This window comes from Brachypodium distachyon, chromosome 1 (genome assembly GCF_000005505.3).
Source record: "Brachypodium distachyon strain Bd21 chromosome 1, Brachypodium_distachyon_v3.0, whole genome shotgun sequence".
Taxonomy (NCBI): Eukaryota; Viridiplantae; Streptophyta; class Magnoliopsida; order Poales; family Poaceae; genus Brachypodium; species Brachypodium distachyon.
In genome coordinates this window covers 14445700-14460872 of record NC_016131.3, presented here as the reverse complement: position 1 = coordinate 14460872, position 15173 = coordinate 14445700, and the positions used below count along the sequence as shown (strand labels likewise).

At 47.5% G+C, this 15173-nt stretch overlaps 3 protein-coding genes across 7 annotated transcripts; all 3 read left to right on the top strand.

The window, feature by feature from the left end:
- The first annotated feature begins 360 nt into the window (after positions 1–360).
- LOC100833633 (probable potassium transporter 9) lies at positions 361–5337 on the top strand. Of its 4 annotated transcripts, none has more exons than XM_024457083.1 (9): positions 361–587; positions 1648–1718; positions 1821–2298; positions 2436–2489; positions 2961–3221; positions 3333–3385; positions 3477–3600; positions 3754–4008; positions 4110–5197. In XM_024457083.1, exons 2-9 carry the CDS (start codon positions 1704–1706, stop codon positions 5195–5197), a joined length of 2328 nt encoding a protein of 775 aa, XP_024312851.1. In that variant the 5' UTR covers positions 361–587; positions 1648–1703. The 4 variants fall into 4 exon arrangements, with proteins under 4 accessions (XP_024312851.1, XP_010233974.1, XP_010233978.1 ...); XM_010235672.3 differs by lacking the exon at positions 361–587 and adding an exon at positions 1315–1462; XM_010235676.3 differs by lacking the exon at positions 361–587 and adding an exon at positions 1370–1458.
- Positions 5338–5498: 161 nt separating this feature from the next.
- Positions 5499–6554, top strand: LOC112269825 (protein ALP1-like). Its single transcript, XM_024457084.1, has 2 exons — positions 5499–5869; positions 6026–6554. The coding sequence occupies exons 1-2, from the start codon at positions 5737–5739 to the stop codon at positions 6466–6468; spliced, it is 576 nt and encodes a 191-aa protein (XP_024312852.1). The 5' UTR covers positions 5499–5736; the 3' UTR covers positions 6469–6554.
- Positions 6555–12500: 5946 nt separating this feature from the next.
- Positions 12501–15173, top strand: LOC100830701 (CBL-interacting protein kinase 2). 2 transcript variants are annotated; one of them, XM_003562406.4, is made up of 2 exons: positions 12501–12787; positions 13271–15173. In XM_003562406.4, exon 2 carries the CDS (start codon positions 13589–13591, stop codon positions 14927–14929), a length of 1341 nt encoding a protein of 446 aa, XP_003562454.1. In that variant the 5' UTR covers positions 12501–12787; positions 13271–13588; the 3' UTR covers positions 14930–15173.

The window sequence follows — 15173 nt, the reverse complement described above, 5'->3', positions numbered from 1 at the left end:
CAACGCCGCCGCACGAGGGCTGCCGCCGCGGTTTGGATATTACTCCACTCCTGGAGCAGTAATTTTGAAAAGGAAGAAACGGACGACGCGCGCTGTCATTTACTACTCCCCCCTTTGCCAGGCTACCGTTCTAATCCCATAATTAATATCTCACTGATTATTATTAACAAATATTTAGTGAGTGGCGCAGCGGATACGATCCGCTTCTTCCATGTTGCATCCCTCATCTCTTTCATGTAACTGCGAGACCCACGAGGGGATAATAACAGGAGACCCATGTGTTCTTCTTGGTACTCGCTTTCTGCTGTGTAGTGTGTAGGCGTGGCCGGCCGTCTGATCCCGTTTTCTGTTGCATCAGCCGATCTGATCAGAGCAGCACTGCCACTATTTTATACATTTGGGATTTTGAGTCGCGTGACACGTCGCGAGGGAGGCGTCAGATCGATCAGATTCCCCTGAGTTCTAGAAGAAGAATAAACCACCCAGTGCTGTCTGGAGTTCTTCTTCCTTTGATCTTCCGGGCAGCGTTTTCCCTGCATCCATCCATCCATCATCCACACCTGCTGGATCGTTGCGACAGGAAAAAGGTCAGTCAGAAAACTCAGTCCCAATTGATCTGCTCGCGCGTGTCTCCTTTTTTGGTTCTTCTGTAACTTGATCCTGCACGAACCGTACAAAGATGTTTGGATCTGACGGAGAGGCCGGAGGAGCAGCAGCAGGAGTAGTAGCAGTAGTTTGGCATTTGAGCAAGGATAGTGCAAGCTTTCGGTTCAGGATCGTTAGAGCTGTCACCGATTTGGACCCATCGGTCGCCCCCCCTGCCAAACTCTCAAAGATCTGTCTAGTACCAAAGCTGTGAGGAATCTTTTAGCTAGCTAGCTTGGCATCGCCACCCAAAATCTTGCGCGGCTTTGCGGACGAATAGGATAAGTCCTGCAAATCGGCAGACAATAGACATGTCTTGAATGAATGCATGATAGATATATGCCATGGAGCCCCACCATTAACACGCAGACACAGGAAGTGGTGTGATCTAGGGGAGGCTGTCCTGGACTGGCCTGGTGGTCTGCATTCCTGAAAGCAGAAAAGGCAGAGTGCCGTGAGAATGTGCCTCTAGAGTGAGTCCACATTCCTTTGTCCCAGTTGTCTGAATCATCATCGCCTTTCGCGTCGGACATGATTTGCCTGCCGACTTTATCTGAACGATGGAATTTTGATTGATTGATTGTCTCTTTGCGGTTAGGGACAGGGGACTAGAGGAGTGAGCACTGAGAGCAGAGAGGAGCACTAGTCGAGTTTTGTTTGGCTGCTTGCTGCTAGTTTTGATCAGTCCCCACCAGGCCACTACTACACGTGCCGATATATATTGCCTCTGCCACTCCTCGTCTCTGCCATTGGTGAACCCTCGAGGGCTCCACCATATTTTCCTCTCTTTTACTTTCCTTTGCTCGCGGATATGTATGTATGTGCTGCTCCTATCTTAGTTCTCTTCGCTCTAGCTTTCCCCTTCCTCGAATTTATCGGTTCCGTTATCCCCAATTCTCTAGTTGTGCTGTAGCGTCCTCGCATTGTCTGTCAGCTATTGCTTGTCTCGAGGCGCGTCTGTGTCTGCCTGCTAGTTAGTTCTGACAGTGTTGTTCCTTCCAGGGTTATCCAGCGTACTGCTGATCGCTGATCAGTGGCTAGCTTAGCGAGTTTCTTCCATGGAGACCCGAAAGGTGAGCCATTAAATTCCCAGCATAATGAAGTTACAAAATCAGCAAGGCAGGAATGATCAAACACCTGTCTGAAGACTCTGAACCGAAGCAAATATGATGCAGAGTTCATGGCGGACGACGGTGTTGCTGGCGTACCAGAGCCTGGGGGTGGTGTACGGCGACCTGAGCATCTCGCCGCTGTACGTCTACCGGAGCACCTTCGCGGAGGACATCACGCACTCGGAGACCAACGAGGAGATCCTGGGCGTGCTCTCCTTCGTCTTCTGGACGCTCACCCTCGTCACGCTCCTCAAGTACGTCTTCATCGTCCTCCGCGCCCACGACAACGGCGAAGGCGGAACCTTCGCGCTCTACTCGCTCCTCTGCAGGCACGCCGACGTCAGCCTGCTGCCCAACAGGCAGGTGGCCGACGAGGAGCTCTCCACCTACAGGCTCGAGCGCTCGCCGGAGGTCGCCGGGCGGTCGCGCATCAAGGAGCTGCTGGAGGGGCATAGGAACCTCAAGACGGCGTTGCTTGTCATGGTCATGATCGGGACCTGCATGGTCATCGGCGACGGCGTCCTCACGCCCGCCATATCTGGTAAGTACTATTTGTAGCACTTTATATCTTCAGGCTTCAGTTATATGCTTTTGTCAGTTGGTTCTTCAGGGATTGTGCAGCAGAGCAGGTGCTTACCTTTTGGGTTTCTGATGTCGTTTTTGTCTGTTGCAATGCAGTGTTCTCGGCTGTTTCAGGGCTCGAGCTCTCCTTGTCCAAGGATCAGCATGAATGTTAGTCTGGAACTCTGAACTAGTATAGCCTTTTGCATTTGAAGATATTTTTTAGGCCTTGTATGCACTGATCACAAGAACACACTTATGAGTTATGACTCCCTGCTAATCCATATAGTAGTACCTAACAATGGTACCAATAGCTTAGCAAAATTGAAAAGGTTTAGGCAGCTCTGTGAGTGTAATGACAATGCATAAATGTGAGAATGACAAAGGAGAAAAACAAATCTTTACAAACTGCTAAAGCAGTACTGCTTCAGTTAGTAATATCTAGCACCTCTTTATCAGGATTCAGGACTACCTCAAGCACTCGCATTACTGAATTTAGCAATTTATGTCACGAACTGAATCTGAAGAAAATAATTGGAACTGTTAACTGGAAATATACTGGTCTTAACCATACAACTACAGTACCCTGACATTTTACTTGCCCTGAGGTGCTCATTTCTTCTTATTCTTCGCTTCATGCAGACGCCGTCATTCCGATAACCTGCGCCATACTAGTATTCCTGTTCGCTCTCCAGCATTTCGGCACCCATCGCGTCGGGTTCCTCTTCGCTCCGATAATTCTAGCCTGGCTGCTCTGCATGGGCGCGCTCGGTGTGTACAACATCATCCACTGGAACCCTCAGGTTTACCAGGCACTGAACCCCAATTACATGCTCACATTCTTGAAGAAGACCAAGAAGTCCGGCTGGATGTCCCTGGGAGGAATTCTGCTTTGCATGACAGGTAAAGGGTTCAGTATGGATAATTGAATTTTGCAAGAGCAGTCAACACGATTACACAGGGGAATTTCAATTCCATGAGTAACTCAACAGTCTCACATGTTTGGGATTGCAGGGTCTGAAGCAATGTTTGCAGACCTTGGCCACTTCTCCTACAGTGCAATCCAGGTAAATTCACCCATCATTTCAGTTCACGTCTGACTTCTGTTATGTTCAGCAAACTGTCGGCAGATCTTAAGCCTGCTTCTTGCTGTTGCAGCTTGCTTTTACTTCTTTGGTTTACCCTGCACTGATCTTGGGATACATGGGTCAAGCAGCTTATTTAACTAAACACCATGACTTCGACTCAAGCAACCAAATAGGATTCTACGTCTCAGTTCCAGGTACATATTCCTTCTCCAGTAAAGACATTGTACTGCCTGATGATCCATCCTTATAGCAGCTACCAAACAGAGGCTGCCAACTGCTCTGCATTTACCGATTACCATTTGTCATTTGATTCAGTAAAAACAACCAACTTCTCTGTGAAATTTCAGCGGTCGTAAGGTGGCCGGTCCTGCTGCTGGCGATCCTGGCATCGATTGTAGGAAGCCAAGCGATCATCAGCGGCACGTTCTCCATCATCAACCAGAGCCAGTCCCTGAGCTGCTTCCCCAGAGTGAAAGTGGTGCACACCTCCGAGAAGATCCACGGCCAGATCTACATCCCGGAGATCAACTGGCTGCTCATGGTGCTTTGCATCGCCGTCACCGTTGGCTTCCGCGACACCAAGCACATGGGAAACGCCTCCGGTAAAAATCAATCCAATCACCAAGCTACCTTCTCCCTGATCGATCAGTAATCAATCCCAATCATCATATCCTGAAGCTTAATTTCGTGTGAATTACTCAAGGGCTGGCGGTGATCACGGTGATGCTGGTGACGACGTGCCTGACGTCTCTAGTGATGATGCTATGCTGGCACCGGCCGCCAATCCTGGCGCTCGCCTTCTTCGTCTTCTTCGGCTCCGTCGAGGCGCTCTACTTCTCGGCGTCGCTGATCAAGTTCCGGGAAGGCGCATGGCTCCCCATCCTGCTCGCTCTCATCCTCGTCGCCGTCATGTTCATCTGGCACCACACCACCATCGCCAAATACTCCTTCGACCTCCACAACAAGGTGACCCTGGAGTGGCTGCTGGCGCTCTGCGACAAGCTGGGCATGGTGCGCGTGCCGGGGATCGGGCTCGTGTACACGGACCTCACCGCCGGCGTGCCGGCGAACTTCTCCCGCTTCGTCACCAACCTCCCGGCGTTCCACCGCGTGCTCGTCTTCGTCTGCGTAAAGTGGGTGCCCGTGCCCAGGGTGCCCGCGGCGGAGCGGTACCTCGTCGGCCGGGTCGGCCCGCCGGGCCATGGATCGTACCGCTGCATCGTGAGGTACGGGTACAGGGATGTCCACCAGGACGTGGATTCCTTCGAGACGGAGCTCGTGGAGAGCCTCGCGGCGTTTATCCGGCTCGACGCGCTTGTCCGGTCCAGCGAGGCCGCCGGAGCTGGGGACGAAGACGCCGGCGGGGGTTACGAGAGGCAGAACGCACTCACGGTGATCGGCAGTAATCCTCTGAGGCAGAGGGGGAGGCGGATCAGCTTCGAGGATGGCCATGACGGGGCGGCGTCGGTGGAGATCCGCGTGGAGAGCCCGGCTGCGGTGAAGAAGGTGAGGTTCCTGGTGGAGAGCCCCCGCCATGGCCGTGGCGGCGAGACGGAGGAGGAGCGGATGGTGGGGGAGGAGCTGCGGGAGCTGTGGGAGGCGAGGGAGGCCGGGACGGCGTTCATCATGGGGAGCTCGCACGTGAAGGCGAAGCACGGGTCGTCGGTGGTGAGGAGGGTGGCGATCGGGTACGGGTACAACTTCTTGCGGCGGAACTGCCGCGGGGTGGACGTCGTGCTCCGGGTGCCGCCGGCGTCGCTGCTCGAGGTCGGCATGGTCTACGTGCTATGACCACGGGCTGTAAACTCTCATAGTGATTGTACAATAAGCCCATTCATTATGGGCTTCTTGTTTTGATTGGGCTGGCCAGGCCAGGCCGGTGTTAACTTGATGTGATGATCTGAAATGGAGGCCTGATCGGGTTTTTTTAAGAGGAGCCCGGTCTTAATCGAAAGCCCATACAAACAGAAGGAGACGGACATGAGCCCGTGAGCCCAGGAGCCCAGTCTTAAATTGGCACTGTGATCTCTAAAAAAACACAGAACCAATCAACCTGAGAGGAAACAGGCAGCCAACAGATTCGCTAAAAAAAAGGCAGGCACCAGATGGAATCGGGGTTCGCTCAAAAAAAAAAAGAGATGGAATCAGGGAACAGATTAAGGGTCCGTTTGTTTGGGATTGTTGAAGCCGCTCCATGTGTTGAAGTGTTTGAATTTATTAACTGCAGACATCATTAGACCAGTTGATTCCAATTCAAAAATGTGCATGAGAGATTGCAGAGCTCACGGTTTTATCCTCACTTCAACAATTGCATTGTTGCTATTGACGGTATGCATGTACCTGTTATCGTGCCTGTCAAAGACGCGGTTAACCATGTTGGTCGAGCTGGTTATGCAACACAGAATGTTATGGGCGTATGTGACTTTGACATGAGATTCATCTCGGTCGTGGCTGGATGGCCAGGTTCGGCACATGACACAAGGATATTCAAGGATACCTTGGACAAATATAAAGAAAAATTTCCTCATCCTCCAAGAGCTATAATTTTCTCATATGTTTGCCTCTCTCGAGTAAACATTTTATAGTCTGTTCTTTTGACTCACACTTGCATGTGTACAGGTAAATTTTATCTCGTTGATTCTGGATACCCCAATTATCTAGCACCATTTAGAGGCACGAGGTACCATCTACCTGAGTATCAACATGGCACTGCTGCAAGTGGTAGGAAGGAAGTCTTCAATTATCTACATTCATCACTCAAAAATGTCATAGAACGATGCTTTGCCGTCTTGAAGCAAAGATGGCGCATGTTGAAAGTTGTGCCTAGCTACCCACCGAGAAAGCAAGCAAGGATTATCATTGCTTGTATGGCGTTGCACAACTTCATACGAGATAGTAATTTGTATGATTACCACTTTGCTAGATGCGATGCTGACGAGCACTACATGCCTCCCGGCCATGTCGTCAACACAAGTGGTGGGAGCTATGTGGGAAGTAGCAATGCCACAATGGACGCAACTCGTGATAGAATTGCTGATGCTCTGATGGCCGCAAGAGAGTAGGATTGTAATAGGTTAGACTAATTTACTATCACGATGATCTTATATTTTGCAAACGATGTGTGGATAATATATTATTACTATACTATGGTATAATGTGTTCTAAAAAATTATTATAATGCGTACATATTGTCTGATGGAGCAGAAGAAGCAGACTCCGCAACAAAAAAGGATTAATTTACATGTAAAATACTACAGTTAGCACTAATACCAAATCTACAGAACTACAGGGTCATTCAGGTCATTTCAGCACATTTCAGGTCCAATCTTCCAGCTGCAGCTGGCAGTCACAGCTGATTCTGAAATCTGCAGCTGTAGAATCTGCAGTTGTGGAGCTCCAGCCCAAACAAACACAACCTAAGAGGCCACTGAAAGCTCTAGCTACTTCCAACCGGTTCGGTTCCCTCTGGCAGCATAGCTATCCGACCCCTTGGCCATGGGTGTTACGGATCAACATTCGCCCCGCAAAGTTTCTTTTACAATTAGCACCCTAGTTTAGCTAGGTGACGTGGATTTTTGGCTACATTATACATTTCCGGATTTGTTATTTTTGCACAGACCACAAATCAATATATCTTTACACGAAAATGTACAAATATGTAGTATATGTCTATACTAACACTACAAAAAAAATCAGATTTTTTTGAAACTGATTTTCATGAAGTTTTAACTATAGGGAGCACTAGATCTCGAGAGCCAAAGTGGGTCGCCCCGCAAAGTCTCTATTGCCAGGGTTTTGCACGGTTTCGTTGATCAAACCTGTTTATGTGTTTTTTGGCCCAGTTTTCCTCGTGAGCCGAACAATTCTCGTATTCTTAATGAAATTAAATGAACACTCTACCCTCTGACAGGGTTTGCCAAAACATAACCATCATGAGAAATTTATCGGTACAATTCCGTTCTTTCTTTTGAGAAAAGGGTATCGGAGTACTGGTCAAGCATTGAGATGATTCACAATATGTTTTCATCATGTATTTTGGGGTGAATCTAGCTATTAGAATCGTTTTTAACTTTTTTTTGTTACAAACCATGTGAGTATGATAATAAGTTGGGCATCCTTGTACAAATGCATTATTAGAAGCCTATATTTTTTCAGTTGTTAATTTGGCTGAAACAACTGCTCACCAAACTTCCAGCCTTCTTTAGGAACAAACGGGCACGTTCTTGCTGAATCTATTTTTTTGTTCTTTATCTCTTAATACTACAGGATGCAAACGATCATTTCTTGATGGAATATTCTAGTAGGAGCCTTCTCCAGTTAGTACTGGCTGCTTGAGAGCTCTTAATTAGGACAAATGTAGGATTAAACAACCTCAATTATGGAGCTAGTACTCCATCATATTCAGAATGAAAGGAGGGAATAAAGAGCTGGTTGTTTTGGTAGGAGGCTACTTCCTTTTAGCTTTCCTATTTTAATCAATCATTATAGCAGCAACTTATGACAATGGGGAGTTGTTTATCTCTGTTTGGTTTCAGCATAGCAAGTTGCTTGCTTCAGGTGAAAGCACCAGAAAGGCACTATGTTCTTTTGGCTGGTGGCTCTGGATATAAACAACAAGGTTATGCGGTGCATTTCCTCTATATTTTTCAGAGCTCCGTTTTATTTTGGGAGGGGGAATTTGCAGTGCTATCTCCAATGCAAGTTTTCTGCTAATATGTATTTTCTGGTTACCCTGATGTCTGCATGCAAATGTTAATAGAATGTTTATGTAGAACATCAGATAGAGATTAAGTTTCTTGGCATGCTTCTTACAAGTCAAAGACAACTCCATTGTAGGCTGTGACATCATCTGAGCAAAGGCTTGTTTAAACCATGCGGTGAAAGCTCAGTGCATGTCTGTGTTTGGGCTGAACGATGCAAACCAAAAAGTAAAGCAGATATTTCCCCAGCCAATTGCATAGTTTAATGGCTGATTCAGACAGGTACCAATTGAAAAACCGGAAACAGAGCCTTCGCGAACATGATTAGGCGCATCAATTTGATTCCCGTTGTCGCTGACGCAAGGTTAGGCCAGTCGATTAGTCTAAACAAGTCTGCTGAAAATGACAGGGTCTCTCCCCGTTTCGTAATCTTATTCTATGGCAGGGAGGGAATGGCTTTGGCAGCAAACATCGGTGGACCAGCAAGCAGTGTGCAGAAGTTTCGGCGAAAGGCTTGGACCTGCTGCTTCTGAAATTCTGGAACACCGCATCTAGGCACATATCTATCTGAGGTCAGTGATACAGACTTACTCTCACGCATGCCGTCCATTATTTTGACTGACGAAATAGAGATCACACTGCACTTTCCTTGGAGAAAAACGAGGAACAAAACAAGATGAACAAGCTGCTGTGATCCTGACCCATATATTCTCTTTGAATTTGTCAACTGTTTTAAGTAGTTTTATTATTAGCATCGAACTTGACACCAGAATATAATACTTGGCCAGGACATGAGGTGTGATTTCTGAAAATGTGTGATGTTGATGAGTGGAAGGGTCGGCCTCAGGGGCGCCACACGGACAGTCGAGGTGTCAACCTGCGATAGGGCCCGGGCCCACGGTATCAGAATCAGCTTACCAAACGTTGCCACGTACTCAGACCCACGTGGCCCCACAGAACCAGAGTATGCAAGATGTGGCTAGCGTTCGCTGCTCATCCTTGTGCTCGCAGCGGCCGGCGACAGCGGCAGGGGTATCTGCACATGATGTTGGAGTATCTGCTTTGAAACCAAAGCTTTTGACAGCAACAATTCGAGCTAATGTTGGCTAGCTAAGTGTTAAGGTTATAGAACTACTAGTAGCTTTCCATCTCTGTTCTGCCCATCTCTGCATTTAGGGATGGAAGCTAGCATGGATCGGGTAGACGGAATGGGTACGAGAAGATATTGAATTAATGGTATATGTATATGTCAAACATGTGATGGAGCATGGAGGTTGGAGGAAGAGAAAGAAAAACACATGCTAGTAGTCAAGGCCAACAAGTGGTGTGCGAGCTCCAGGTTAAGGTTAAATAACTTATCACTGCCGGCCGGCTGTGCCAATGAAAGACATTACATTATACATAGATGCACACGCCGTCCATAATCATGCGTTCCGGGAACCGTATATTCGGATCCAGATGGTTGTGTCTCGAATGAATGAACAGTATTGCACGCACGCACATGATCGATCGGTCGGTCCAATGAATGTGCATCCAACGGGTCGAGATGTTCTTCACCTGGACCGAGAGTTAAAATTAACCTTGCAGATTGACAGCTGCGGGCGTGTAGAGCAGTAGAGAGTTAAAACCCAAAAGGGAAATTCCATGCGTTTATTAACGAAGAGAGACTTCTGCTAGCTTCTGGGCATATGCGGGTGGTGTGTGGTTTGGCGCGTCCCATTCTTTGGTGACGACTAGAATGATTCGGTGGATTATCTTTAGATCTATTATGCGTATCTCTTTCGTGGTGTTGCGTCCATCGCCCGATCGAGTTAGCGCCGTGAAAGTGAAAGGAAATCCAAGCAAAACCTGCGGCAACGTACGCACGGCGCACCCTGTCCGTTCGTCTATGTATTCGCAAAACCCGTACGAAGGGGATGAGGGACATGCACGATTAACACCCTTTCATGCACGCCGGCCGGTCTTTCGTTTTCACAGGATGTACTTTGACCGAAAACCTCCGAAAACTAATTCGGATCTCAGTAACATTACGCGCAGTCAGCAATCTCAAGTTAGCAGTAACATTTGTCATCAACATTTTTTCTAGCAACGTTGTCCATGATAAGTAGTCCCGTCCTCACATACCTGTTACTCAAATTTACCCAAATATAAATACATTTATATCTAAAAGATATTTCGTCGCTTAATATGGAACGGAAAGAGTAAGTTCTTCTGCACACATGCCGGTTTCAGCGTTGCTCGATTGATCACACGGCCGGTTGCATACGCAAGCCCTCGTGGGAGGCGGCCCGACGTGTCTCGGAAGATCAATGCTTTACAATTTACACACTTGCGTGCATGCACACTATACAGGTAGTACAGATGATTAGTTTCCGGCCTCTATTATCACGGACACACGGCACCAGACGATGTACGTGCGTGCGTACGTTTCGGGTGTATGCCACAATAATAGACGGCTTGAACATGCCATTTAATTTCCCTGGGAACATCGGCCTCATCTGACATCTGCTGCTGTCCCAGGAAGCCTGGCTGGTTGGTTACCCATGGACGACCGATGGACTAGTCGTGACGGCTTTGGCAACCGGCCCTCGATCGGGTGAAGAGAGCTACTAGCGTACAAGAAATTAATCGAGCCCCCACGGCAACCGCTGATCGATCGATACATAGGGGAGCAATTTGGACTAGTACTGTTCACCTCCATCATGCTAGTCTGCTAGCGTGTTGCTGCCGGTGCCAAGAACCGACGTGCCACCTCAAACTCTGTACACATGTACACCGGTGGTCCGGCACGGTACACGTTTGTATTCCCTCTAATGCATAAAAAATTACTTATGTCTCGTTTAATACAAAACTTAGTATAAAATGACCAACAATTTTTATGAATCGGGGGAGAGTACCGTGTAGTCAGTCCCGGGAGGCCGGTCAGGACGAGCAACTCGACGTAGGTACGTACTCAATTATAAGGCGTTAGCTAACTAGAGTACTGTATCTAAAGCATGTCATCTGAACAAAATTCTGATGTCACGCCTCGTCTGACAAGGTAAAGAGGAGATGCTCGATGCAACCCTTGTAACCATTTCTCTCACAAACGCCTCCATCGGGGGCACATTCATTTTAGGTACACGCCGAAACAATTAAGATGTGACGTGGCGAGCTCCGGGCTTGAGACAACCAACAGGTGGACGACAGGTGTAAAGAAATAAGAGATCGAGAACATCTCGGCTCATCACACATTGCGTGCATGCCCAACAATTGGCTCTCCAAAAAAGCAAACAAACTAGCCACTCTACTCTAGCTGCAGTTGCAGTAGCTGGTCTGTCCCCTGACCCCACTGATGATGTGATACTATTTGTCTAAACCTTCATAATTCGTGCTAACATATTGTTGAAACGGAATCCGGCATTATTATCCTGCGTCCCCAAGATATTCTAAACTAGTACGACACTTGCTAATCAAACATAAAAAGGGTATTCACTACAGTGTTAATTATTTGATGTTTGTCGGAAGAGTTTCATGGAGACAGAATGAATGAGCAAACACAACACATGCATGAATCCAGGACACGCCTCTTGAATCTTTGATGGCATTCAGGTACTGTGTTGCTAGGCTCCAAGGGAATCGAAATAGCACCAAAATAATAATGCGACTATTCTAAGCAAAAACTCACACCTTTACGATGCTACTACTAGTCCTGATCTAGTCCTGATCATGACATGCTAAGAAATTTCCGCCTAATCATACTCCCCCCCCCCCCCCCCCCCCCCAGAAAAATGAACAAAACAAGAGCAAAGTCGGGAGGCTTTTAACAGCTTTGCTGGCTAGAGAGACTAGCTAGAGAGGCGCCGTGTTTTGTTTTGGTTTCTTCTTGGCTTTGTTTTCTACACACATCGAGCACCGGCAAAGAGCTAGCTGATCTGCACATGGCTGGCTATAGCTAGCTGCCCAAAGGCCAAACAAACCGAAGAGTAGACCAATTCATGTTTCTCTGGCCGTTCATCTGTCACGTGGGTGCAAAACGTAGATAGATTCCGGTTTCCATTCTGCTCGCCGCCCTACCCAACGTCATCATATTAGTATGGTCATTACGAGCGCCAGCGAATTACACATGCTTAATTAGGGCCGTTATTATTGGTTCCATTGTGTAAGCCGGGTAAAGAAACAAAGCCAAAAGTCGATTTGGTACTAGCAGCAAATTGAAACGGACGGCGGAAGCAGGCAGGAAGCAAGAGAGCGGAGCGATCCAGTCCGTCCATCGGCAAAGGCCACGAGGGCAACGTCACTAGAATTATTGGTGGGCCCTGCTTGGCAGGGGTGGTAGTAGATTGTTAATTTGAGCGGCCCACGGCCTGCGGTAGGTGGGTTATCTCGACGGCGGCCCGCGTATAAGAAAGAGCCGCCTCGCGACCTTCTCCTCTCGCTGCAAGAACAACACTCTCCTCTTCTCTTATCATCATCGCCTCCTCGCCCACACCCAAGAACTCGAAGGCGAAACTCGATTCCTTGTTCCTTTCTCCTTCCCTTCATCGCGATCTGTTGTTCCCTGGTCGAGCGGTTCGCGGATCCTTGCGGGTTTTGTTCTTCTTCGAGGAGGCGGAGGAAGGAAGGGATCTGGCCTAGCGCCGTCTGGTGCGGTTTCCAGGCCGCCTGCTCGTCAGTTCGCCCCAGCCGCCGCCGGGATCTGGTACAGACTCTTTTCTGCTGTTTTGTTTTGTTAAATTGTTCTTTTTTATGGCGGAATTGTAGTTTGTGTGGTGTGCCTGGATCGTGTGCCTGTGCAAAGCTTAATTCCTTATTGGCGAGATCCGTAGATTCTTAGATTTAGAGGAAGATCCAGTCTTTTTTTTACCGTTCTGTTATACTCAGTGGTTAGATCTTAGATGGGTCTTTCCATGATTATTGGTTGTGAGAAATTTAGGAGGGCTTTTGGTATTGCACGTGTCTGCGGGGGAAGTGGTTGATTGGGCTGTTAAACATGTTCCTTTCTGGCCGGGAAGGCACAATAATTCTACCACGAGAGATTGAGAGGAACATATCTGTTCTTGGTCGTGTTTGTGGAAGATAACTTTTTTTTCTGTTGCCTAAAATCATGCGTCTAATTTTTGTCTGATTTGTTTTCGCTCCCAAGTAGCTCTATGACTAACGTTGTGTTTTTTCTTCTTGGCAGTACAAGTCTTCCATCAAGAAGGAAACATCTTAGGGAATGCAGAAAGATGTGTTTGCATGCTAGAGAACTACCTTGCGAGGCAATTGGCAGGGTAGCCACCCGTGTTTCTGCTTTGATTGACCTTGATGACATTGGTTCACAAGAACATACACACCTCTTGTTCCATGTGCTTTCGCACGATGGGGTTCGACGTCGCATCTCAACCATCTTCTTAGATTACCATCTCGGAGGTGACGGTTGAAGGTCATCTAGCGCTTGCAGGCTCCTTGAAGGTTCGGGATCACTGCTTCTCTGTGTGCATAGCATATATCTGGCAAGATGGTAGAGCAGAAGGGAAATATTCTGATGCAGAAGTACGAGATGGGGAAGATGCTTGGGCAAGGGACCTTTGCCAAGGTTTATCATGCCCGTAATATTCAGACCTCGCAGAGTGTTGCCATCAAGGTGACTGACAAAGAGAAGGTTTTGAAGGGTGGTCTCACTGATCAGATCAAAAGAGAGATTTCTGTGATGAAGTTGGTGAAGCATCCAAACATTGTTCAGATGTATGAGGTTATGGCTACCAAAACGAAGATATACTTTGTGTTGGAGCACGTGAAGGGTGGCGAGCTGTTTAACAAAGTCCAAAGAGGAAGACTCAAGGAAGATGCTGCAAGGAAGTACTTCCAACAGCTGATCTGCGCAGTTGACTTTTGTCACAGCAGGGGCGTCTATCACCGTGATCTGAAGCCAGAAAACCTTCTTCTTGATGAGCACAGCAATCTGAAAGTTTCAGATTTCGGTCTAAGTACTATTTCTGAATGTAGAAGGCATGATGGGATGCTCCATACATCCTGCGGCACGCCTGCTTATGTTGCTCCAGAAGTAATCAATAGAAAAGGCTATGATGGCGCAAAGGCTGACATATGGTCTTGCGGGGTGATCCTCTTTGTGCTTTTGGCTGGGCAACTCCCATTCCATGATAAGAATCTGATGAATATGTATAAGAAGATTGGGAAGGCAGAATTCAAATGCCCAAGTTGGTTCTCAACAGATATTCGAAGGCTTCTGCTAAGGATTCTAGATCCTAACCCCAGCACAAGGATCTCAATTGAAAAAATCATGGAAAATCCTTGGTTCAGGAAGGGTCTAGATGCAAAGCTGCTCAGGTATAATTTACAAGCAAAGGATGCAGTTCCTGTTGACATGAGCCTGGCTTCTGAAGCAATGATGGAGGGCAAGCTGCAAGAAGAAAAGAAGCCCACCAACTTGAATGCTTTTGATATAATTTCCCTTTCAACTGGACTCGACCTCTCTGGTTTGTTTGAGGAGCCTGACAAGAAGAGCGAGTCCAAGTTCACATCCACCAGCACAGCTTCAACTATCTTATCGAAGATTGAGGACACTGCGAAGTCCTTGCGACTAAAGCTCACCAAGAAAGACGGTGGACTGTTGAAGATGGAAGGTTCCAAACCAGGAAGGAAAGGTGTTATGAGCATTGATGCTGAGATATTCGAGGTTACCCCTAGCTTTCATCTTGTGGAGCTGAAAAAGGCAAATGGTGATACTCTGGAGTACCAGAAGGTGCTGAACCAAGAGATGAGGCCAGCACTGAAGGACATAGTCTGGGCTTGGCAAGGTGAGCAACCCAAGCAGCCGCAGCCGCAGCAACAATGTTGAAACCGTGACAAGTGCAACATTTTGTAATTTGAGGCTATCTACAATCGTTCATGTATCTCTGTAGTTTCCATCGTTCGTTGTTCGTTGTTCGTTATTCGTTTCCATTCCCCTTGTAATGTCAATATAAACTTCTCTGGCATCTTCAGATGAAGATTTATTTGAAAGCATGCTTTTTTTTTCACCTCCTCAGGAGAGATGATAAGTCTTGACTGCAAAATATCTCAAGGAAAACCTGTTTACATTA